Source organism: Bos indicus x Bos taurus, chromosome 17 (assembly GCF_003369695.1).
Source record: "Bos indicus x Bos taurus breed Angus x Brahman F1 hybrid chromosome 17, Bos_hybrid_MaternalHap_v2.0, whole genome shotgun sequence".
Classification (NCBI taxonomy): Eukaryota; Metazoa; Chordata; class Mammalia; order Artiodactyla; family Bovidae; genus Bos; species Bos indicus x Bos taurus.
This window is the reverse complement of record NC_040092.1, coordinates 239,630-265,153: the sequence shown is the minus strand read 5'-3', so window position 1 is coordinate 265,153 and position 25,524 is coordinate 239,630. Positions and strand designations below refer to the sequence as shown.

Sequence of the window (25,524 nt, the reverse complement as noted above, 5' to 3'; positions counted from 1 at the left end):
GCCGGCTGCCTGTCCCGTCTCCCTGGGGCCCCCAGTGCTCTCCAGGCCCTCACTCCAGCCAGCAGGGGGGCAGGCACAGCCCCCACCGACTGCCGGACAAAGGCTTTCAGCGCCCGAGAAGGGCCGACAGCGGGGTTGGGGCTGCGGCTGCGTAAAAAATGAGCAGGGCGCTCACATGTGCTGCACAGCCATTATTAATTAATGCAGCTTCAGAGAATATTGTTCTAACGAAGACAGGATTGAAAAGAAAACAAACAAAGGGCATTTGGCCATTCAACATTGTGAAACATAAAACAACATCACGGAATGCCACGACACACGTCCCAGGGCCCTTGTGATGAATTAAACAAAAATAGCAAATAAAGCACAGTTGATGGAGGACGGGGCAGGCCCTGGAGCCCAGGGCTCGCTCCCAGAGGGAAGCTGGCCATGCTGGTGGCCACGTGGGGTCCAGTGGCTCCCGGCCCGCCTCCAAGCTGCAGCCAAAGCAGACCCCAGAGGCACCCGTCTGGTGACCAAGCCCTCCCTCCGGGTGACGCCCATGCTGGGCTGGCAGAGGCCCGTGAGGACAAGAAGTGGGCAGGAGGGCAGCGGGGGAGGCGGGCAGAGGGCAGGAGGAGACTTTCCAGATGGAGGGAGACACATACCCCACTGAGGGGGCCGCTGCTCCAAGGCCCCCCTGGTCCCTGCCATGCCTGCCGACATCCCCAACCTGTCACACCTGTTGTGTGGGGCCCCATGCCGCCCTGCCGAGCCTCAGGCCCCGGGATGCAAGGCTCCAATATTCCCGCTTGCCCTCCGGCGTCTGTGGGGGCGGCCGTCACCGGGGTGGGGGCCACGGGGGCCTGCATGCTGCACCCCACCCCCGGGCCTGGACTCACCTCCACGTGCTCTTCTCCATGGCGAGCCACGGCTGCCTCCTCTGACAGCCCCACGCAGCCGTACTCCAGCGGGGTGAAGACAGTCGTGGGGACCTGGAGGGCAGGCCTGCATCAGGCAGGCTCCTGGGGGCCCAGGGCGAAGACCCCCCAGGGACAGTGAGTGTCCGGTCACGCATGCATGCTTGCACACACGCACACGCTCGCACACACACACACGCTCACACTCACACGCTCACACACACGCACATGCCCCCAGAACGAGCTGTAGCCTTGCGCAGGCTGGGCGTGGCTGTGGCGAGCAAAGGTACTCACGCTGCTGTAGTCCATCAGGTCTGAGGTCCGGCCGCTCAGCCGCTGGGCCAGGAGCCGCCCGGCCATGATGGCCGTGGGCGTCAGCTCCGGCCGCCCCTGGAAGCAGGGAGCACGGGTTACTCCAGCACGGCTCATGGTGGGGGCGCCACCTTCCCGAGACCCCCCAGATGCAGGTTGCCTCTGTTGCTCTTGCGTGCTCCCCTCTGTCCCACCCTGGAGAGCTGCCAGTCTCCCTGGAAGAGGGGGTGGGCTGCTAACGAGCCCGGCCACGCCAGCCACGCTGGCCAGACTAGCGGCACCTCCCACATCCACCGGGGGCTTCTCTCGGGACCCTGCTTCATGCCAGTGCCCTTGGAGAGCGTTCCCACAGCAAAGCCCATGTGAGACCCGCCGCCATGCACTAGATCCCATTGGCTGGGGTTCGGGCTAAGACAGGCCCAAGGAGCACCCGTGGGCCCCGACACACAGCTGGTCCGGCACGCCAAGCCCAAGACAGCCCGGATAGGACCGCATTCCGTGGAGGCCCCTGCCCTGGGCGTCCTGCCCTGGAGCAGAGCTGCCACAGCCCAGTGTCCCCTCATGCGCCAGCCTGGGACTGGGGGCTGATCCCCCACAACAGTGGGAAACACCCATGACCGACGTTCTGGAAATGACAGGGATCGGCAGCGAGAAAGCACCCGCCTGACTGACACACACGTGGCCCACACAGCACACACATCTCCCTGAGCCACGGCGCCCTTGCTGGACCCTGGGGGTGAATGCCTCTGACCGCTGAGTGACTTTTAGTCATGACTTTTAATCAATGGTCTTCCCAGGTGGCTCAGTGGTAAAGAACCCGCCTGCCAATGCAGGAGATGCAGGAGACACAGGCTCAGTCCCTGGGTCAGGAGATCTCCTGGAGGAGAAAATGGCAACCCACTCCAGTACTCTTGCCTGGGGAACCCAATGGACAGAGGAGCCCGGCGGGCTGCAGTCCATGGGATCACAGAGTCTAACACGACTTAGCGACTGGGCACACACGCGTGTTTTAATTAACACACAGCACTGCCTAAGCAGCCAGGCCCCAGGGCAGCGAGCATGCATGAAGCTTCGTCCACAGCACTGGGCTGACAGGGTGGCCAGGGTCAGAGGGACAAGGAGCAGGGGGCGCCGGCCATACCTCTGCCACATCACCGATGGCATAGATGTGGGGGACGGAGGTGGTTTCCTGGGCATCAACGAGGATCTTCCCAGTGACGGGGTTCGTATGCACACCAGCCTTTTCCAAATTCAGACTTGCGGTTTCTGGAACTCGGCCTGAAGGACACAGAGCAAGGTGGAAGGTTTCCATGAGAGGTTCTGATCAAGATTCCGGGTTTATTTAAAGCCCTTCTCAGAAAGTCCACTTAGAATTGGCGAGACACCAAGCACTGACAGTGCCAAGGGCCTCAGACATGTATGCACACACACGCATGTGTGTGCACACACCTGCACGCACGTGTGTACACATACACGCACGTATGTGCACGTACATGTGCGCACGCGTGCAAACGTGTACACACGTTGCACAGGTGCTCGCGTGCATGTGCGTGCACACACCTGCACACACATGTACGCACGCGTGCAAACGCGTACACACGTGCTGCACAGGTGCGCGCGTGCATGTGCGTGCACATGTGCACGCACATGCACTACACCCATACAGTTTGCACACATACACACGCAATGTGTACACACACTTTTTATGTACACATGCACGTGTGAGTACACGCACACACACATCTGCACAGAAAACGAAAGGACAGTGCAAGAACAGGAGGAAGTGGGGTGTGTGTGCAGAGTCTGGAATAAGAAATCCTAAACACAGCCTATGACACAATTTTGGTTTTTTAAATTATACACAGTTAAGAGTCATACATATTCAAAAAATAAACGTGGGAAAAAAACCCTATAACCGATGAACAACCAAAAGGGCTTATTGGTTTTTTGTTTTAATTTTTTACTTTTTTTTTTCAAAAATATTTACTTATTTGGCTGCACCAGATTGTATTTGCAGCACGTGGGATATTTAGTTACGGTACGCAGCATCTTGGTTGTGGCACGAGGGATTTAGTTCCTTGACCAGGGATCGAACCTGTGTCCCCCGCATCGGCAGGTGGATTCTCAACCACTGGACCACCAGGGAAGTCCACAAAGGTGCCTGGGGTAACAGATAACTCGCTCGGGAGACCTGGGGGGCCCACCCTGGAACTGTACCTCTGCAGGTCACGTCTCAGAAAGTGAGAGGACGTGTCACTCAAAGAGGACGTTCAAGCCCCATAACGCTGACTTTGTGCGGGAGAGCTGTGATTTCTTTCGAAGGTGCCTGGCTCTGACAACAGAATTGTGTAGCAGCAGCAGCCAGGCGCGACATGCCCCCAGCCCCTGACCAGATCCCTAAGCCCCTCCCCACTGATGGCTGCACTCCAAGGGCCAGGGACCCCAGGTCACGTGGCAGAGTGACGCAGGCGAAGGGCCAGCTTGGCTGCACACACAGCCCGATGGGGCCACACAGCCTTCGAGGCATAGGCCTGAGGGCAACTCGGAAACTCCGGCCTGTCCCTGCGTGCACCCCTTGGTGGGTCAGGGCATCTCAGGGGCCCTCAGGTGGCCTCCCTGGTCCAGGGCGCCCCCCCCAACACTCCTGGAGTCCCTGCCCTCTACCTGCCAGGTCACCCCACCTGCCAGGAAGCTGCCTGTGAAGGACAGGCAGTGCCTCACGTCCCCAGCCCCTGGCAAGGACGTCCCCCTGATGCCCGAGGAGGGTGAGCCGATCCAGAGGAGGCAGATGGTGCGCTCAACCGCATCCTGCCCAGGGTCCAGGACAGACCCCCGCTGCCGGCAGCCCCAGCTTGAGGCGTCCAGGGCTGGCAGGCACAGCCGCCCGTCCTGGGGGGCCATCAGCTTGTGGACTCCGCCCTTGGAGAGAGGCCTGGAGGGCGCAGTGCTGGGCGGACACCCCAGCACTGCCAGCCGGTGTGCTCACAGCCTGGGGCCTCGTTCAGACGACAAGGCCTCTTTGAGTGGGGGTGGTGGGGGGGGCAGTGGGCACCCCGTCTTCCCGGGACTGGGCGGGGGATCCGGAGGCGGGAGGCTCGGCTTCAAAGGCACAGATCCCACAGCTCCCACGGCTCAGGCCCCCGGGGTCGGCAGGGGCTGGTGGAGCCAGGGAGGGGAGCCTTAAGTCTCCAGCTGCTGTCCCCGCGGGAAGTCAAAACACAGGCTCAGCTAAACCTCCTTCTCAGCAATGACTCCGGCTTGGCCCCAGGGATCAGGGGCTGAGGGCTGGCGCCCTTCTCCAGCAGACCAGACACGGGCCCACTAGGACAGGAGGGCCCCGCCTCTGACCACACCGATGCTGGCGCTCCAGCTCTGATGGAGGCCCATGAGCCTGTAGAGTGTGACGTGCCACCTGCCAACATCCTGCCCGGGGCCTGGGGGCCCAGCGGGCACCTGGGAACGGGTTGGACCGTGCTCCGGCAAGGAAGAAGTGGGCCCCACGGGTGGGATGGGGGGCATCAGTGCTGCAGGCAGGGGCTCCTCGATCAGCCCCTGGGTTCCTCCCCAGGTCCTGGGCCCTGAGCTTCCCAGTACACTGGGCCGGGCTGATGAGCCACAGGCAAAGCGGGCAGCACCCGGGCCAGGCACTCCGACACGGCCACGCTGCCCGCAGCTCACCCCTGCACCCCGCCCGGCTGGTCACAGGAGGTCAACAGTGCTTCTTCCCGGGCCTGTGGTAACCATGGTAACTGCACACCTTGCAGAGACTAACAAACCACATCTCAGGTCCCCGAAGAAACAGAGATAAACTTGAAGGCAGAAGCAGGAGATGGCGGCCACGCTGGCCCCCGTGGTCCATCTTGAAACCAGGATTCTCTAGGACGCGCTGTCTACGTAAGTGGGAAGGTACGTGGAATGTGTAAGCCAGGCCACGGGCACAGAGAATAACGCTGGACAATGCCGGTGGCGAGCTTCCAGGACCAACCGTGCAGGAAGGGAGGCCCTGGACAGGGGCCACGGACGGCGGATGGGCCCCGGCCTCCGCCACACTGCCCCGTGTTCTCCGAGCCGGGGGTCATGCTCCCCGTCAAACAGGCCCGGAGCCCCAGAGGCAGACGGAGACGGAGAACGGGTGGGGCGGGGGGCCCAGCGGCCGGCTGCTTGGACGTCCGCTCAGACCGGGCTGGGCTTGAACGGCAGCGGTCATGCCATCCTCCACGGCCTCCCCAAGGGCAGGCAGTCCTCCCCAGTGATGGCTCACACGCCACCCTATCCAGCCCACAGGCCGCCCACTCCTCACCCCGGCGTGGGGTTGGCAGCTGGTCCCTGGGGGAGGCCCTTCCAGGCAGGCGGCCCCCTCGCTCTGCACTCTGCTCCTTGTCAGGGTGGGGAGCTGTGAAGGTTCAACGTGCGCTTCTTCAGTGAGTCGTACAACGCAGTGTCCTTTGGCCACATGTCAGTGAGCTGGGCTTCCTCCTGAGAATGACTGATCCGGCCCTTTGTGTCCGTTTATATGATCCCATGAGCGTCTTCCTTAGGACATGCGTGACTTGCTGCCGTGGTTGCAACAAACGAGCGCTCTGAAACCTCAGCCCCCTGCCTTGGGGCTGCCCCTCGCCTGCTGGCCAGAGTCCCTCAGGGGGACCTCATGACCCTCGCAGCTTGGACGGCCCCCATCCAGCGCTGACCGCCCAAGACAGAGCTCTTGGTGGGCCGGGCCAGGCCAGCCTCCTCTGGTGGCACTGAGGGAACCACCTGCTGGCTGTCGTGACCTGCTCCGTGCAGCCGGGGACGCAGAGGAGCAGACGTGCCCGTCACAGGAAGACGGGCCTCCCTGGAGCACACGGGGTGCTGGTGCGCAGGGGATCCCTCAGCCAGGGCGGACTCGGGGCCGGCGGGGGCGTGACACGGGAGTGCGGGCTGCGACTGGACAAACCGCGCGGGCAGTCCTGGGCGCGGCGCTGGGAGGCTGGGCAGGGGCCCGGGCTGGAGGCCCGGTCAGGCTATGGTGGGGCCCCCACCTGGAGAACAGAGCCCCACTCGGGTGTCCTGCAGCCACAGCAGGACGCGGTTCCAGGGGCAGGCCGGGTGGCTGCCCCAGCGGGCTGCATCACTGCTCAGACCTCCAGCCTCCGGGTGGCGGCCTTGGACGGGCCCCGGCCGCAGCCAACCTCGGCCCCTCGGGCCCGGCACGGTCTCCTTGGGCCAGCCTTCATCCCAGGCTGCAGTCCACGTGTGCACCAGAGTGGGGACAGTGCTCAGAGTGGCTGGCCCTTCAGGACGGGGGTCGGCCAGAGGGAGTTGGCTGGGACCCACGGGCTTGCTTCCCCCGACGCCAGAGGCTTCCACGTGACACAGGTGAATGGCAACAGCCTGCTGCAAAGAAAAAGCCTGAAGAAAAAGCGCCGGCTTCGGGGCTGACTGCCCACAGCGCCCCGCTGCTTCACCACCCGGGGGTGGGGCTCCTCTGGCCTGAGCCTTCCTCCAGCCTGGACACTGAGCCCTGCCTGGAGGCCGCTGATTATGGGGGTAGGGGGGAGGGCGCTGGGGACTGTTTTGGCTCTGGGTTTTCCCGAGGCCAAGGTGCTCAGGCTGTTTCTAAAAACAAGAGGAAGTCACAGCAAAGCCAAGGGTCCCTGCTCAGAGGTGTCCACTGGGCTCGCCAGTCCCACTCCACGCACCGCCCCCCCAGCCGGGATCCAGGCCACAAGTGGTTAACTGTGGCGGCCGGAGCCTGCGGGGCGGGCTGACTGTCTTCACTCATCACAGTAATCGGCGCATCTGCAGACAGGAAATCCTCCTCCCCAGCTCCCGGCCTGTTATCTAAGACACCTGGTGTGAGCGGGTGATTCACAGACAAACAATGAGCCGGCCCCCTGCACAGCAATTAACTGCTTTAGCTGCTAATGTGCTTAATCCACCTCGTGGGGATCAAGGCTGCGCCGCGGAAGAGGCTGGCAGGCTGCAGGCCAGCCCACTCTGGTGTCCGCGGGTGTCCACGGGCACGAGCCGCAGCCCGCCCTTCTCATCTGTGACACCTGGGGTCTGGTGGGTGCCCGGGCGGACCCAGGGTCTGCCAGCTCCCGGCCGGCCATGGTGTTCGGACCCCTGGGACCACCCTTTATCGCACACAGAAGTAATGCCCGGTTCCAGGCTCTCCAGGTAAAGGGCAGAGAACGTTCCGGTTGCTGAAACGGGACGTGGCTCCTGGATGTTTACAAAACCCGCTGCGAGCTGTGCCCCGCCAGCACTTGCCCTCGGCTGGGAGGCGTGCCGGGAACCGCAGCGCTGCCTCGGGAAGCAAGGTCAGAGGCCAAGGACTGTGAAAAGCCCCCACCCCCGGCATCAATCACACCAGCAGACCGTCTGGGGGATGCCAGTTTTGAAAATACAGAAAACAAAACGGACTCCTGGTGGGGGAAGGCTCCCAGGGCCTCACCCTGTAGCCCACCAGGGCCGTCTGGACGCGGGGAGGACCCCGAGGGTCCGGGGGGAGGGGCGGGGTGCAGGCGAGGGGCCAGGCAGGCGGTGGGTGCAGTCCCCTCAGCCTTTAGAACCAAGCTGAAAACGACAGCCATCAGTTTACCTCTCCGGGTCTGAACACTCAGACGACCCTTCACAGCGTTCAAAACAAACCCCCTTTTAGGTCTACTCTCTCGATTCGATCAAGAACATTTCCTCTGGTAATTTAGCGAATCTTGGCCAAGAGTTCGCTCCAGGGTGTCTCAGACTTTTGCCTCATTCCTAAAACCTGCTCGCGTCAAGCTTCAACAGCCAGGCGCTGACCGCTCCGGGGTTTATTTCATTTTCGGATTTCCACCCGTTCTGAGCATTTCGGAAGCAGTAGGCTTCTCAGAAGTACACCCCACCCCAGCCCCACCTCGGGGCACGTGGGGACCTGGGCAGCCGGGGTGGGAAAGCGCGGGAGGCAGGCCCTCTGAGGGCTCAGTGGACACGTCGAGAGCTGCGGAGCCGGATGTGGGGTCTGATGGGCACAGAGACTCAGAAGCCAGGCCCGGGGGGAGGGGGATGAGAGGCCCGCGGGCTGGAGACACGGAGGGAAGACCCTGATCGCCTCTAGGTGTAACGTGCACACAGACGGGTCGGGAAAACGGGTTCCAAACGTGCAGGCCACAGGCCCCAAGGCAGGAGGGTGTCCCGGCAGGTGGGCCCAGCGCCCTCTGTGCAGGGACCCCTGGGGCAGGCCCGCCTGCCACGGCTCTGGGCTCCAGGCTGTGCCCTCAGGGCCTCTCCCCTCCAGGCTGGCCGTCCTGAGCCCTGCAGGGGCCCCAACGCCCTCCGCAGGGTCAGCCGGGTGCAGGGGGCCCAAACCTGGGAGTGTGTTCCACACGGTCACCCATGAGCTCTCTGCATTGCCGCCCGGGGGGGCGCGGGGAGGGGCAGGGAGGGGTCCAGACACCCGACGGCAGGGAAGGGGGCACCTGGGCCCTAGGGCACGCACGTCCTCACCTATGGCCCAGAGCACCGTGTCAAAGGTGCCCGCGTCCTTCCGGTCCGAGGTGAGGTCCACCCAGGTGACGCGGAGCTGCTGGCCTGGGAGTTTCTCTACCTTCTCGGGGGCGCAGCCCCGTAGGATCCGGGTGCCGTGGCCAGCCATGTGCTCGGTGACCAGCGAAGCCATTTGCTGCAGAGGGTGGAGAGGGTGCGGGGTGAGGGCCCGGCGCTGGGGGGAGGGGGGCCTGCAGAGACAACCTGCCTGAGCTGGCCGTCCGGGGGCGGGGGCAGGCCTCACGCCCCGCTCTGGGGACCCTGCTCTCTGTGGAGCTGAGGACTAACCCGGCAGAGCTTCTGGCAGCCCCTGTCCCCCCAAGTTTGCGGGCCCAGGCCCCTGGCCTGGGGTATGTGTGACCTCTGGACACTTCTTAGACATTAATGAACCGAGTCTTCCCTGAAGGGGCTGAGACCCGCCCCGGGCTCTGTCTGCCAGGTTCTGCCGGGCGCGGCGGCCAGGTAGCTGCGAGCAGATGTGGGCACCTCTGCCCCCCTTCTCATTCCTGCGGGCCTCTGTCTCTTGGGCCCTCTCTGCCTGCATCCAGCCCGAGGCTCGAGGCCGTCCCCGGACATGTGTGCCAGAGGCGGGCACTCGGGCATCTGTCCAGGGGGTGACAGGACATCGGGGGGTGCATCGCCCCGGAGCCCACCCACCGTCCCACTGCGCAGACACTTGGTGTTCTGACAGCGACAACCCAGACCTGGGCTTTAAAGTGACATCTCTTCGAAGGGATTGTGGCTTAAAAAGAAAGTACATGTGCTCATCACGTGGGCACATCCATTGTCAGCAAGGGTGCCCGCGCCCCAGGCTGGGAGGCCATGGGGCCGCCTGCGTGGTGGACGGGGAGGCCATGCGGCTACAGGGCCTGGCTCGGCTTGGCGTCCTGTCCGTCCTGTCTATGGTGGCCGGGCTGCCGTCACCCACGACGGTCACCCAGGGCCTCTCTCCCCACCACGCTGGCCCTGGAAAGACACACTCCTCGGGCCCCAGAGGCTCAGCAAGGGAGCTGGGATGGCACGGCTGCCCATGCTTGCCGGCCACTGCCCTCCCAGGTTGGGGCTGGCCGCTGTGTCTGCTGTGAGCTGACCCTTGCTGCCACCTGCCAATAGGTGTCTATGTCGCCAACAGTCTCTTCGCTCGACTTGAGGGCCGGTTTCTAAAGACTGAGACCTCGGTGCCAGTCCACACCTGCCCCCGCCCAGGTAGGGGGGTGGGAAAGCCCCCTCACGACAGCAGGGACACGGGTGGGGGCGCTGGCCCGGCATTACCTGGTCGAAGGCCCGGAGGGGCACGCTGCGTATCATGACGGTGGTGTCCAAGCCGAGCCCGGTGAGGAGGCCCGCGCACTCCAGGGCTACGTCTGCCAGGCGGCTAAGGAGTGTTAACGATGGTGACGCTGGGGCCGGGCAGCGAGACCCCCACGCCCCGCCAGAAGCCCACACCCACCCGCCCCACCAGCCCAGAGGAGGCTCCGACCTGGCTGCAGAGACCACCCCCCGGTGCCATCTTGGACACACGTCGAGGGCCAGGTGGGGGCTCCATGCACAGGCGCCTTCCACGCCCCTGGAGGCTCACCCGGGCCACATGGGGGTGGTCGGGAGCCAGCGCCCGGGCCTCACACCTCTGTCTCCCCTGCAGTCGCCCCTCCGGGCCCCCAGTCTTACTGTTCCATCTGAAGGAACTGGCCAGAGGGGGCTGGTCTCCAGGGAGGACCACCTGCCTCAAGGCTGTGTCCAGCTGCCTAGCCAGTGAGCGGCTCAGGAAGAGCCTCCCGGAAGCCCCAGACTCAGAGGTCAACCTCAGAGTGTCCCCTGAGCACAGAGGACAGAGTGGGCCTTTACAGGTCACAGGGGGCAGCCCCCACGGGAGGGGCGAGGGCGGGGGCCGGACCCGAGCGTCCGCTCTTGGGACGGTGAGCAGCGCCGTCTGTCTGTCCATCACCTGCATGCAGCAAAGGATACAGCTGGCCCCGACCACCAACCTGTTGAAGGGACAGACAGAGATACATGGGTCACACGTCCACGGGTCGTGAGCTGCCCCTGGGGCTCCGAGGGCCGGGCCTTGTGCGGGCGCCCGGTAGCTGCCGCGAACTGTCCGACAGGCCACCCTGAGGGATGATAGCCCCCCCAGGGCTCCTGCCACAGTGACAGCCAGCTGCCGGATCGGGGAACTGCCTGGTGGCGAGGGAGGGGCGGCTGGTGACAGACCAGCGTGTCTGGGGACGGGCCCGCAGGCAGGACCGACGTGGACCAAGCCCAGATGTTGCAAGCTTCTCCTTGACTCCCACTGGACCCTGACGTCAGGCTGCAGACAACCAGGGAGGTGCGGATGTGGGCAGTAATGCTCCGGGGCCACGGAGGCCGGGCGGAGGGCCCACGCCTGCCTGCCCCAAGTCCCCCCATGCAGAGGCTGGGAAAGTCAGCACGGCCAGCAGGGAGGGGCCACAGGACCCAGCAGACCTCCCGTTACACACCCTGCGTGCACACACACCTGAGCACATGTGCACACACATGCTTGCACACGTGCACCGAACTGAACCTGAGCGCAGACTCCCCGCCCAGGCAGTGTGGGTGGGCTCGTCAGATCACCCTCAGCCTTTGAACGAGAAGAGGTGACGCGGGGGAGGATCAGCAGATGTCAGCTTGATCCCGGCAGGTACTAATGATATAATTCCATTTCAAACAGACGCTCGTCCCGGGAGGACTGCTGCTGGCGCCCTGTGGGGAGCTGCTGGCACTCAGCTTCCTCGGGACGGGTCGGAGCCGCGGGTGTCTATGTGGGTGAGTGGGGAGAGCTCGGCATGTGAAGCACACATGCAGGCACATGCACATGGGGCATGTATGCAGGCATGCACACACGGGGCACACACACGCACATGTACACGGGGCATACACGCAGGCACACGCAGCACACGCACACGGAGCACACATGGAGACACACACGGGGCACATGCACGCAGGCACGCGCACACGGGGCACACGCAGGCACGCCGTGTCCACACGTGGGTACACACAAGATGGCCTTCTCTCCCTCCGTCTGGACGTGAACGGGGAAGGGACAAGCCTTCCTTCTAGACAGAAACTGCAAGGCTTGGGCTGCCCTGAATATCCTGCCCCGACGCAAGAACCAGTGAAGGGCGTGCGTGCAGACCTCGTGGTGGTGTCCTGTGCCCCGCCAGGGCGCCCACGGCCTGCGCGGCTGAGCCATGCAGGCCCGGAGAGCCCACTGACCACCCACTGCGCGGTCCTGCCGTCCAAGTCTTCCTGTCTCCACAGAGCAGACTCTGGTGGGGGTCTGCAGCCTGAAGCCCACAGCCCAGCTCCAGGCAGAGCAGCAATGTGGTCTGATTTTGGCAAAGACGTTTTGTTTCCACAGCTCCTGAGCATGCTCCCAAGCCCTGCACAGGCGGGTGGGGAGTGGGGGTGGGTGAGGGTCCCCCCAAGCCCTGGGTGTCCCACTCCCACCTCAAGGTCATGGGGCCCCGCTCCCAGGCTGCTGGCTCCAAGCCACCAACAGTGGGTGCATCAGGAGGGCACGTCCTTGACCACGTGTGGGCGGGCGAAAACTCCCGGGGGAGGGCGTGTGCTGGCGCCCATGGCCACCTCGGTCTCCTCAACGGGGTTGGTTTTCACTCCACCCCTGGCCCCCAGTTCATCAAATAAGCAATTCATTATCAAACAACAATTATCTGAAAAAGGCAGGATCCAAGGTCTTAACCAGAGAACTCCCTTCAGGCGGACTCGATGAGAAAACACCCAAACCAGGGCTGGACTCCGGAGCTGGGGGCTGGCGGGTCTGAGCTGCGGGTGGCCTTTGCTGGCCCCCGAGGACACCCTGTCTCGGGTGAGGCCAAGGCTGGTGCCCGGCAGGTGCCCCTGGCAGGCCCTGGGGGCGGGGCGGGCCTCCAATGCCTGTGCCCTGGGGCCCCGCGGCTGCGTGTGTGTTTGGGCAGCCCCCCGTGTACCCCTGGGTGCTGCCGACACAGCACGCCGAGGTGTAGATGCTGCAGGCTTACCCTGCTCACGGGCTGGCCGCCGCCTCGCATCTGGAGGCAGAGGAAGCAGCAACAAAGCTTCCCCAGGCGTGAAGCCCCAGTTTAAGGAGCTCTCCACCTGCCTCTCGGGTCTGAAGGCCCCAGTCCGCACCCGGGGCGGCGGGGGGCACCCACACAGTGCGAGGGCCCACGGCCACCCCGCCAGTGCAGGCAACACTGAGGCCCTGCAGGCAGGGGCCCCGGGAGCAGCTGGACATGGGCTGTCCAGAGGGCTCCCAGACCCCTGGGGCAAAGCAGGTGGGTCACCCGTGGAGGCTGCTGGCCACCCCGTCTCATGAAGGTGACCCTGAGGGCGGTCCACACAGGGAGGAGCTGGCCAGCGGAGGCCCCGCAGCTGCAGGCTGAGGCGAAGCTGGGCATGCTGGGCACCCCGCTGGCCAGCTGGCCTCCTGGATGGGCCCCGGGACATGGCCCGCCTGGCTTCGCGAGGCCTCCAGGGCGGGGGCAGCCCTCGGGCCCATATTCATTTCAGCTCCATTTTAAAGGCGAGTTAAAATAAACACCAGGAATATTTATAAGGCAAATAAATCTGGTAGAAACAGCCCCTCGGAGTGTGAGTGGAGGCCCCCAGCCCGGCCAGAGCTGATAAAATACAGAAATGCTACTGTCGGCCCTCCGGCTTATTTTGACTGCGCGCAGGAATGTAGCGAGTAAACAGTGCCTCCGTATCACACTGTTACAACTTGCATTCACAGCTCGGCACAAAAGCTGCGTTTCACAGAAGCAGCGTTCGGGGATGTATCTCCAGCTTAATTTTTTAAAAAAACCATTTCCTCACATAAATCATGCTCAGAACGGAATGGGTGACTGATACATTGCAAACACTTTTTTTCCTTAAACAATAACATACCTAGATTCCTTCTAAACGAAAGAGCTAAAAAAAAAAAAAAAAGTCTTCTAAATGGTTTGGTTTTTTTTTTCCTGAAGAAAATAAACACTTTGCTGACCCCGATATCTGGGGCTGTCTTCCCTGGCCGCGCATGCCCCGGGCCCAGCACGTGGTCAGCAGGGCGGCCACGCGGGGCCCTGCACCCAGACCTTTCCGTGCCCAGGCCCCGGCGAGCCGCAGGCAGTGAGGGCACCAGACGGCGGCCCCTCTTGGTGGCTGGACTCGGCATTCAGAAGGCCAAGTGGGAATAACAAACGAAAGAAAACGAACACACGGGAACGGAGTCAACGAAAGACCAAGATTCAGAGAGTGCTGGCGCTGGGCAGACGCGACCGAGCCACAGTGGTGGCCTCGGCCAGGACACAGGCCCCACGCCGTGAGCCAGCATCCAGGCGGCTGCGCCGTGAAGGCCGATGGCACCACAGTCTCCACGGCCCTCCACGGACCTGCGTCACCCCCAGAAACCCACGCCCGAGAAAACGACGCGGGTCCAAAGCCTGGCGGACGGGACCCGGAACAGGGCCAGAGCAGGATGGTGCCCCACTCGGAAGAGTTTCCAGGCCGACCGCAGGCGCTCGTGGTGGGTGCCTGGGACCCCGTCTTCACGCAGACAAGCTGCAGACGCCCACCAAGGCCCTGGGACCCACAGGAAATCCAGGGCTTTTGTCAAAAACCATCTTGCTGGGGGGGAGACTCTCCTGAACATGCAATAAATCTAACAGCAATTAAGCATAAAAGAGCCTAAGCCACACTTAAAAAACCCAAAACACTGGTACGTTACTGGAGTTAAAAGACACGACAAGCTGAAAAAATCTGCAATTGTAAACAACATGAGATTTCAGCTCTGACAGCAAAGCTGTGGGCACATAAGAAAGAGGAAAGCAGAGGGCAGTGCCAGGGCAGGGCAGCCTTGCTCAGAGCCACACACACTCAGGGCCACACGCTCACAGCCACTCACAGACACACATGGCAGCCCTGCTCACAGCCACACAGGCTCACAGCCACTCAGACACACACGCTCAGAGCCACACACAGAGACACATGCTCAGGGCCCCACACGCTCACAGCCACTCACAGACACACACGGCAGCCCTGCTCACAGCCACACAGGCTCATAGCCACACGCTCAGGGCCACACACTCACAGCCACTCACAGACACACACGGCAGCCCTGCTCACAGCCACACGCTCAGGGCCACACGCTCACAGTCACTCACAGGCACACACGCTAACAGTCACATGCTCAAACCTGTGAGTAGATAAGAAAGAGGAAAGCAGAGGGCAGTCCCAGGGCAGGGCAGCCCTGCTCAGAGCCACACACGCTCACAGCCCCTCAGACAATCATGCTTACAGCCACTCACAGACACACACGCTCACAGCCACATGCTCACAGCCACTCAGACATGCTCACAGCCACACGCTCACAGCCACTCACAGACACACACGCTCACAGACACTCAGACACACACACTCGCAGCCACACACTCACAGCCACACACAGACACACACGCTCACAGCCACACACTCACAGCCACTCAGACACACACGCTCACAGCCACTCAGACATGCTCACAGCCACACGCTCACAGCCACACACTCACAGCCACTCACAGCCACTCACACTCACAGCCACTCAGACACATACGTTCACAGACACTCAGACACACACGCTCACAGCCACTCAGACACACACACTCACACTCATAGACTCACACACAGCCACTCACGCTCACAGCCACACATGCTCACAGCCACACGCTCACAGCTACTCAGACACACACGCTCACAGACACTCACAGACACACATGCTCACAGCCAGTCACGCTCACAGCCACACGCTCACAGCCATACACGCTCACAGCCACTCACAAACACGCTCACAGCCACTCACACTCACAGCCACTCACAGACACACACGCTCACAGGCACACACGCTCACAACCACACACACAAATACACAAATTCACACAGATGCTCACTAACACACATGCTCAGAGACACACGTGCTCACAGCCACATACACAGAGATACACACGCTCACTGATACACATGTTCACACATGCTCATAGACACACACTCTTACATAGATACAGCCCACAGACATACACAGATACATTCACAGACACACACGCTCACACCCACATGTTCACAGACACACATGCTCACAGACATGCTCACACTCGCACACTTCACAGACACACATGCTCACACTCATACAACACGCTCAGATATACTCTCACAGGCACACTCAAGACACACGCTCATGCTCACAGACACACAGGCTCACAGACACACACATTCACTGACACACATGCTTACACAGATCCACAGTGTCACTGACACACACACTGAGCCACACACATTCACACTCACAGCCACACATTCAAAACCCACACTTAGACACCCACACTCATTTTAAACAGCTAGTGCTGCTGCTAAGTCGCTTCAGTCGTGTCCGACGCCAAAGATGCCATAACAGCAAATGCAAAAGAAACCACACCACGTTTAACCTACTAGTTAGAGATAAGAGAATTAGCCCAGATACTACAGAGTAAACAGATAATGTGCTAAGCGTGACATAAAATTATACCCTACTTCAGGCGGAAGCGCCGGGCACAGCTGGAGCCTGTGGAGGTGGCGGCAGAGCGACCCGGGCTGGGGATGGGAGTGGCCGAGGGGCCCCACCTGGCAGGGGAGGCCCGGTTCCTTCGGCCCACGAGACAGCACCCACCCGGGACTGCAGTTCTCGACTGGACACAGCCCCGGCCATGCACACGGCGCGGAAGAAGCCAGGGATGGTCAGGACCCGCGCGTGGGGCTTCTCTGCAGCCAGTCCGACCAGGGAAGAGAAAAGGGGCTGGGGGCTCTCAGGAGCCCCTCGCGAAGGGCTGCACCTGGGCCTGAAAGGGCGCCTCGTGAGGCCAGGACAGTGAGGACGTGCAGAGAGCATGGCCCGCCACGCACACACGCTCACGTGTTCCCACACAGGCACATAGGCTCACACAAGGCACACAACGTGCGCGCACACACACGCGTGCACACACACTCACACCAGGCGCACCCACATACGCTCACACAGGCACGCACACACACACACACAGGCGCACACACATGTGTACACACACAGGCACACACACACAGGCGCACACACAGGCGCACACACATGCTCACACCAGGCGTGCACACACACACCAGGCGCACCCACACACGCTCACACACAGGCACGCACACACACTCACACCAGTCGTGCACACATACGCTCACACACAGGCACACACACACACGCTCACACACAGGCACACACACATGCTCACACACAGGCACACATGTGTGCACACACACGCTCACACCAGGCGCACACACACACGCTCACACACAGGTGTACACACACATGCTCATACACAGGCACACACCAGGTGCGCACACACACATAGGCGCACACACACACAGGCACACACGTGTGCGCACACACGCTCACACACAGGCACACACACATGCTCGCACACAGGCATACACACGTGTGCACACACACGTTCACACCAGGCGCACACACACACGCTCACACACATGCTCGCACACGGGCACACACCCACATGCAGAGCCTGCACCCGCAGGCCTCGGGCAGCAGGCCTCCCCAGCCCGGCGCTGTGACAGCGAGCCTCTGCCGCCCTCTGGTGGCCTGTCTGGTCCCTGCAAACACAGGTCCCTGAGACGCCCAGCAGCAGTGCCCAGAGCTGGACCCCAGGCTGGGAGTGAGCTCGGCCCCTGGGCCCTGCCGATCTCAGGGGCGCCCAGGACGCTAGGGGGGCAGGTGAAAGCGGGACATCTTTCAGGGCTGGAGAGGGGCCAGGCTCCCCCCGGTGGCCCACGGGAACCCTGATGAATGCCAGGCCTGCGGACAACAGCCACGCCCTGTGACACAGCCCTGGGCGGGAGCAGCCCCGAACGCACAGTGCGGCCCGGCTTTTCGCCTTCCCTCCGTGGGAAGGAACACAGGCTACCCAGCCGCCCTGTGCACAAGGGAGCGGGCCCCAGACACCCCTCAGGCCTTACGTTTTCCCAGGGGATTCCTTCAGCCAGAAGAGGTCATCACTCGTGATCCCATATTCCAAGGCACCTTCGATCTGTCCAGGAGAAGGGTTGATGTGAGGTGGCATCTCTGGCCCCTAGGGTGCCCACAGAGGACGCTGGCTCGCAGACACCACCCATGAGCGGCTGCACCTCCCCAGAAGCGGCTCTGGGCTGGGGGCCGGGGGGCTGCAGCCTCTTCCTCCAGCTCTCCAGGACTCCCGGATCAGACCCAGGGCTGGGGGAGGGAGGGGCGAGGCCAGGCGGGCCGGTCCCCAGGGTGCTGGGCTGAAGGCTGGGCAGTCCCCGAGGGAGAGTGCGGTGGGCCCTGCGCCTGGGGGCTGTGCAGGTCACCCCATGCCCCAGCAGGTGGGGGACGTGGGACGTGTGCCCTCCCCGTGGCCCTCGGGAGTCAGAAGTGCTGGAGAGAGGAAACGGATTCCAAACAGTTTACAGTTCCAATTGGCAAAAAAAATAAAGTTTCGTAGGTTTGCTCAAGGGAGACCGAAAGGTCTGGGTAACACAGGGACCAGAACACAGGCAGACTTGGCCGGCAGTGGGGCGAGCGGCCAACGAGTGGCCTCCTCAGGACCCGTGGCTCCACATCAACCCCCAAAGCCCTTCAGGGGGCAGTGGGGTGGGAGCGGGCCAGTCCGCATGTGGGCAGCCAGGCAGCCGAGCTGATCGCCAGGTCCTGGGAGCCGACCATGGCCGTCAGGGACTTTAAATGCAGCCTTAGCGGGCCCAGCTGCGGGTGGGGGTCACTGACAGTCACTGCTGGGCCCTGCCTGTGTGGTCACTCGGACAAGCGCCCTGCCCTCCTTCGGAGGCCTGTCCAGAGCCACCAGTCACAGCCGCCGGGTCCCCCACCCTGGAGGCAGCTCTCGCTGGGCGGACCTCAGGGGCTGGGGCGGGGGCTCCGGGGACACTCACGTGCGTGGGGTACCGCGGCCGACCTCCGGTGGCGATGACAATGTGCTCGGCCGAAAGCAGAGTCTGGGAAGAAAGCGAGGAAGCCGCGGTCACCCAGGCACCTCGCGAGGGCTCCACTGTGCCCTGGTCGCAGCCACTGCCCTGTGGCGCCGGCCCCGCGGCAGCCCCGAGACAGGTCTGAGCACCAGCAGGAGAGCTTCCCAGTTTACACAGCGTCCCCGGGGAGAAGATCTCCAGAATCCCACAAGGCCATGCTGGGCTGGGCCGCCTGAGCCGCGGGCAGCCTCGAGTGCTCGCTTCCTCCGTCACAGAGTACTGGACCAGCCTGGGCCCCGGAGGGATGTCCTGTCAATCCCAGCGGCACGGATCGCTGGGGACAGCGCAGAGGCTGTGTGAACCCAGGGTCTGCCCACCCTGGCCACAGACCAGCCCCTGGGAGCCCAGGAGGCCGGTGCTCACCTCCTCCCCGCCTTTGGAGACACCGCAAACTGTGTGCGTGTCGACAAAGCTGGCCTTGACGTTAAAATACTTGACTTTCCTGCAAAATAAAAACAGGATGCTCAAACGTGACCTCAGGCCACCCACGGCTCAGGGACAGGGGGCACGGCTGCCGTCTCCCCAGACACGGGGACCACAGCCGCCACGCAGGGGCGTCCCAAGGCCCAGCGCAGCTCCGGTGTGTGGGGACAGAGGCGGCCGGGCCTCTTCTGAGCTCAGTCCTGTCACCTGAACGCTCCACCAGGAAGAGGAGGCTCTCACATGCACCCAGTACTGTCCCCCCAGAACCCACCGACGTCCCGCTGCCAAGGAAGGGGGCCAGCAGGCAGGGGACTGTGAGGCCAGGCCCCAGGAGGGGTGAGGGGCACCTGGTACCCAGAAACTGGCTTTCTTTCTTTTAAAAAAATACTTCCAAATGGTGCCGTGTCTTTACTTTCTAAATATTTACTTATTTATTTGGCTGTGCCGAGTCTCAGCTGCCGTTTGCAGGGTCTAGGTTCCCCGACCAGGGATTGAACCCGGGCCCCGTGTTGGGAGCATGGAGTCCACCGCTGGAGCAGAGGGAGTCCTGACGACCGGGCTTTCTCCGCAGTTCTCCCTACCTCCCCAGCCTGGGGAGTCCTCAACACCCACGACCGCCCGGGGCCCGGCGCGGCAGCGGTACCTGTCCTGCAGCTGGATGCGGTGGCCCCAGTTCAGGGACTTCACGTGGTTCTGAACAGCGTCCGCCAGCGTCGCCCTGGTGACACACATAGCGCCCGGCCACACGGTTCAGAGGTGGGTCCCGCCAGAACGGGCCTGCTAAGGGCCCTTCACAGGCGCACCTGGGGGCCACGCGCTTCTCAAGGTGGTGGGGGTGGAGGCCGTCCCCGGGCCAGGCGAGGGGCTCCTGACTGGGGGGCCTTGAGCAGACCCCCACCACCTGCCGGGCCTGGCACCCTGAGGTGGGTCCTGGGCGCCATGGGCGCAGCAGGGCCCAGGCCCCACCCAGAGGGCAGGCAGCCTCTGCCACCCACCCGGGGAGACAACCAGAAGCCTGGCCCACACATGGGGGTGAAGGGACTGCCCAGGGGCTGCGGGGACCCTGGTCCCCCCATTGCCCCTCACCAGCTGTGCGGGGCCTGGGCCACGCCCCAGCCATAGTGGGGAGCGTCGCGGATCATGCCCCCCAGCAGGGCCGCCTGGTGCATCAGTTTCTTGGGGATGCAGCCGACGTTCACGCAGGTGCCGCCAAGGCCCCACCTGGTGCCTGGGGGTGGGGGGAGCTCGGGTGAGCTGTCACCCTGCTGACCCCAACTCTGCCAGCCAGCGGGCTGGGCTCAGCCCCTCAGGACTGATGCCCGCCCCCACCCCCAGGACTGGCCTACCTTGGGGGGAAGGCTCCACGTAGTCCAGCACGGCCACCTTCTTCCCCAGCTGGGCGGCTAAGGACGAGGAACAGGCAGGTGAGCGCGCTGGGGACCAGTCCCCCCGGGGGACTCAGCCACGCTGCCCGTGGACAGGCACCCGGACTCTCCCTGACTGCCCACCAGAGCAGCGCTGCCCAGCCCACCCCGCCACCCTGCTCCAGGGCAGGTCAGACCTGGGATACCACAGACAGGCCCCCGGCCCCTCTCACTCCGCGCTTTCCTGGACACCATTGGGGGGGTTCCCATCCACCTACACAGAGTCCCCAGCTGGGCACTGCTGCCTCTTCCCAGGAAAGCGAAGCTCGGGAGTCAGATGGCAGGTCAGCCAGGCCCCGAGACGCGGAGCAGGACCAGACCCCACACTGCACCCCCGCCTGGAGCCCCCTCCACCCCACGCCCTGCCCCGCAACCCCCTGCCTCTGCTGTCTGCAGGTCCCCAAGCTGCGAGCCCCGCATTCTGAGCCCAGGGAAAACTGTGGGTTTCCCACCGGCCCTGCTGGGGCACAGCAGCGGCCAGCCCCAGGCCCTGGACCTGTGCCCCGAGGGCATGAGCGTCTGACACCATAGAACACGCTCGACTCGTGGCTACCACGATCAGAAGCGAGTATACAAGTCTTCATTAACAAAATCACTTCATTCAGCGATAACCGACGGGACCCCAGCACTGGATTTACAGGCTGCGGCCGAGGGGACTCCTCAGACACAACCACACCCAGCTTCTGGGCCTGACCAGGACGGGGCAACGGGGACCAGAGTTACTCTCCTGCTCAAAACAACCAAGCATCCTGACACAGTGTGCAAAATACTGGTTTCAAGAAACTGAACAGAAGAAAACAAAGGTCCGCGATCTCTGGGAGGCAGGAGCGGGCGGACATGAACCCCAGAAATGGGTTCCCCAGGACTCAGCCCGGGAGAGCCGGGCGTTCCCGAGAGGAGGTGGGGTGGAAGTGCTGCCCAGCCTTCTGGGGCAGTGGGTGGGCTCGGGAAGGTCGTGTCTCCGAGTAGGCAAGCCTGGACTGGGCCCCGCACCAGACCTGCCTAACAGTCCTCACGCAGAAAATTCGAAAAGACCAGGCTGTCCCTACCTACATCCCAGGACATACAAAAAAGACCCAGGACCCAGCAAACGAAAATGAACGAGTGTAAGTCACTCTGTCGTGTCCGACCCTTTGTGATCCCATGGACTGTAGCTCACCAAGCTCCTCTGTCCGTGGGATTCTCCACGCAAGAAGACTGGAGCAGGTTGCCACGCTCTCCTCCAGGGGATCTTCCCCACCCAGGGATCAAACCCAGGTCTCCTGCATTGCAGGCAGATTCTTTACCAAGTGAAGCCATCAGGGTAGAGTCCAAAGTGTCTGGCGCTCTAACAAAAATTACCAGGCACACAGAGGAGCAAAAAATGCAACCAGTCCATGAAGCTGACCAGAACTGACAGTGACGTCAGGATCAGCAGAAAAGAAAGCAAAGCAGGCGTTACAACTGTACCCCACGTGTGCGCAGAGCTAAGAAGCCACGCGAAAGACAGAAAAAAAGTGCCCACGTCAAAGTGTAGCGATGAAACTGCACCGCGCAGCAGGAAATCCAAAATGGGGGAGCCGTGTATGCGCGCGGCTGACGCGGAGGAGACGAACTCAACATTGTAAAGCAACCGTGCTCCAATAAAAACACGTTTAAAACCTGCCCCACGCGGGGTTCACAGAGGAGCAGACGCCGCAGACTCTTTCATTAGGGAGCCTGCAAACAGGAATGGAAACTATGCACAATGCAGAGAGCTGGGCGAGCTCGGAGGGGAGCCGGAGTAGCGGACGCACGTGGACTAGCGTCGCCCCTGTGAAGGAGCGACTGACGGTTGGACAGTGTCATGGATCAGTGAAACTATGACCCAGCGGTCTCCCCTCCCTTTTGGGCACCAGGGGCCGGTTCTGTGGAAGACAACTTTGCCATGGATGGTGTCGGGGTGGTGTCGGGATGATCCAAGCCCATCACATTTATGGGCACTTTATTCCTATTGCCATGACATCAGCTCCACCTCAGGCATTAGGGCCCAGAGGACAGGGAACCTTGACCCACAGACCCACAGAACTCGATGAACTCCGGCAGGAAGAGGATTCAGCACACACCTGAATTGGCATGCTATCGTTAAACTGCTCAAAAGTAACAGAAAGAGAAAACCCTAAAAGCAAGCAGAGGAGAAAGACGCAACAGAGGAACGAAGATACAAACGGCAGGTTTCTCATCAGAACGGATGCGGGCGCAGACAGGGCAGAGCCCTATGGTCCCCTGTGGGGCGACACGCAGGCGCGGGGCGAAGTCGTCGCCTCCGGGTCGGGGTACTTACGTCTCCGCGTCACAGTCCCCCTTCCGGTGAGCCTCTCCCAGTGGGGAAGAATCCACGTACACCCTAGAGCCTGCGCCGCACAAGCAAAGAAGCAACCGCGCTGAGAAGCCCCCCAGCAAAGAGCAGCCCCGCTCCTGCAACTAGGAAAAGCCCGGACACTGAACACCAGCACAAACGAGAAACAACAGAAGACAAACTCGGGGTGACGGTCGCACAACTCTGCGAATGCAAAATCCACCGCATCAGGCAGTTTACACGCGCGATCTACACGGTGTGTGACTTACGTCTTAACAAAGCAGTCTGAAAACCATGAAACACTCAGGGATCAAGCTGACATACGACGTCAAAGACCTGTTCATCGAATGGCAAAACCCCGCTGAAAGAGCCAAAGAGCACCTGAACGGGAGGCTCACCACACGGCCCCGCTGTTCTGCTTCCAGGCGACTCTCCAGCAGACTCACGACACGCATCCACACAGAGACACACGCACACAAACGTTTCCAACAGCCCCAAACAGGAAACAATCCAGTCCACGGGCGAACGGACCAACCACAGGTGAGATGGACGCAAAGTCCATGCAGCCGCGTGAGAAGGCAAGACTTGGATACACGCAGCAACACGGATGATCTCCACATGATGGGGCCCGTGGGAGAGGCCGGAAAGTAAGGATACTCGCAGCGCGAGTCCATTGAGACAAAATGTCATAAAACGCAAGGTGATCTACAGCAAGAGAAAGTGGGTCACCGGCTGCCTGGGGAGGGGGACCAGGCCCGCGGCAGAGAGCACGCGTGCGGGGCACACCCCCAGCCCCCAGAGCTCCAGTGCCTTCCCGGAGGCCCCGCCGCGCCGGCCGGATGCGGGACGCAGGACACGCACCTTCCTTGGCGCAGGCCAGGCCGCCGGATCCGCCGCCGATCACCAGGAGGTCGTAGCACTGCCGGCCTGCAGGGGTGAGGGGGCGTCAGAAGGAAGGACCGGGACCAGCCAGGAGGTGCCACCAGGGAGGCCGCCCACGTTCCGGGGCGGTCCCACAGCCACACCCGGCCCTGTGATGGTCTGGGGTGAGCACGCGTCCCCCAGCATGCACTGACCCCCGCCACCCACATCGAGAAGGCAAGTGAGCCGCCCTGAGCGCGACGTCACCCGACGTCCTAGCAGGAGCGGGCGGGAAAGCTTCTCTCAAGTCCACCTGTCGGGCCGTGCGGCTCAGCCGCTCCGAGGGCCTGCAGACCCTGGTGGGGCAGCGGCTCTGAAACGCTTCTGGGCCCCCTGGAGGCCGCTTGCAGCCCCCACCCCTGCCCCTGGCGGACCGGCCGCCCCGTCTTCTCTCCGCAGAAAGCCGTCTCTGCAGATGCTCCCACGGAAAGCAGCCCAGAGACAGCAGAACTGGGGTCCGCAAGGGGGGGCGGAGGGGGGGTGTGTCTTCAGGGGCGGCCAGCTCCGAGCCAGGGACCCCCAGCACCAGGCCTCGCCCGTGGGCAGAAAGAAGATCAGCACAAGCCCGGGGCCTCTCTCCTCTCCCCTGCTCAGGGAGGCGGGGATTGGGAGGAGGTGCCTACCGTCCATAGCCAGGGCAGGTCCCTCCTGCCGCCCTGCGGTGTCTGTGGGGTCTCCCTGGCCCGCAGAGCCCCTCCGCCAGCCCCACTCTCCCTGCCCACGTGAACAGATGGCGCGAGGACTGTGGGCTTATCTTCGATGGTCTGCTCTCCCCATGGGGCACACCCAGCAGCCCCCTCGTCTGATAAGCGGGGAGGAGGCGGACCAATGGGCCTCTGTAGGCCCCACTGCGGGAAACCACCTTTAAGACCTGTGGGCTTTGGGCAGCCTGTCTGCAAGGAAGGGCCCCAGTGGACCCCAGAGAGGGCACTGCCCTTGGAGCGCCCGCTGGGCACGCACCCGTGCGCTCCAAGGCTCCCCAGGGCGCCTCACAGCCTGGGCCCTCTGCTCGGCCTGCAAGGCCTGTCGCCCGGTGTCCTGAGCCCTCCCCCGCCAGGCTTTCTGCTCAGCCCTGAACCTGCGGCCTGCACAGGGCCAGCAGAGCCCCCAGGAGCAGCGCCCCCTGCCCTGCCTAACAAGCTGTGACCCTCTGGCCAGACCCCGCGACCTCCCCAGCCCCACGCCCTAAGGCCCCAGCTACACACAGCCGGCAGGGGGCGGTGCTCTGCCCAGGGCGCCTTCTCCACTAAGGGGCCTGCCCCGCCTTCCCCGCGTGGTCCCCCCAGGGCAGGGATGTGCTGGGAGAGGTCGGGGTGTGTGGTGCCCCCAAGGCCACCTCTGGGAGTCCCCAGACCCGCCCCTGCTCAGGACCCTGGAGGCGCCCCCCACCCCTGCTTGTGGCCCTGGGGGACGGGTGGGCCCAGGACCCCTGGCCGTCCAGGGGGTCCGCAGTGTCAGCTCCCTCCCCCAGGGCGCCCCAGCATAGCGCGGAGCGCCCACCAGCAGAGGGGAAGGGCCCCTCCTGAGTCCCGCACGTGCAGGGATGGGGCAGGGCCTTGGGGAGGAGCGGGGAGACCTGGCCGGCGGTCACCGCTCCTGCTGAGCCGGGAGGTGACCCACCCCCACCACGGTCGGCTCCCCGGTTAACGCCGCCGCGGGGATCGCCGCTCCACGC

The 25,524-nt window shown here is 63.0% G+C and overlaps 1 protein-coding gene across 4 annotated transcripts in view; it reads right to left on the bottom strand.

The window, feature by feature from the left end:
* TXNRD2 (thioredoxin reductase 2) overlaps positions 1-25,524 on the bottom strand; it is a 28,055-nt gene that overhangs the window by 2,431 nt on the left and 100 nt on the right. Inside the window, exons 1-14 of one of the 4 annotated variants that reach the window (XM_027565998.1) lie at positions 25,470-25,489; positions 23,790-23,855; positions 20,534-20,590; positions 20,274-20,415; positions 19,831-19,905; positions 19,128-19,206; positions 18,669-18,731; positions 17,721-17,791; positions 10,686-10,705; positions 9,993-10,084; positions 8,682-8,856; positions 2,353-2,489; positions 1,194-1,289; positions 882-974 (exon numbers count right to left, since the gene is read on the bottom strand). In XM_027565998.1, coding sequence (XP_027421799.1) covers positions 882-974; positions 1,194-1,289; positions 2,353-2,489; positions 8,682-8,856; positions 9,993-10,084; positions 10,686-10,705; positions 17,721-17,791; positions 18,669-18,731; positions 19,128-19,206; positions 19,831-19,905; positions 20,274-20,356 — 984 coding nt within the window. In that variant the 5' untranslated portion in view covers positions 20,357-20,415; positions 20,534-20,590; positions 23,790-23,855; positions 25,470-25,489. Of the gene's footprint in view, positions 1-881; positions 975-1,193; positions 1,290-2,352; positions 2,490-8,681; positions 8,857-9,992; positions 10,085-10,685; positions 10,706-11,034; positions 12,122-17,720; positions 17,792-18,668; positions 18,732-19,127; positions 19,207-19,830; positions 19,906-20,273; positions 20,416-20,533; positions 20,591-23,789; positions 23,856-24,472; positions 24,558-25,469; positions 25,490-25,524 lie in introns of those variants that run through there. The other 3 variants (XM_027565996.1, XM_027565995.1, XM_027565997.1) reach the window with 3 other exon arrangements.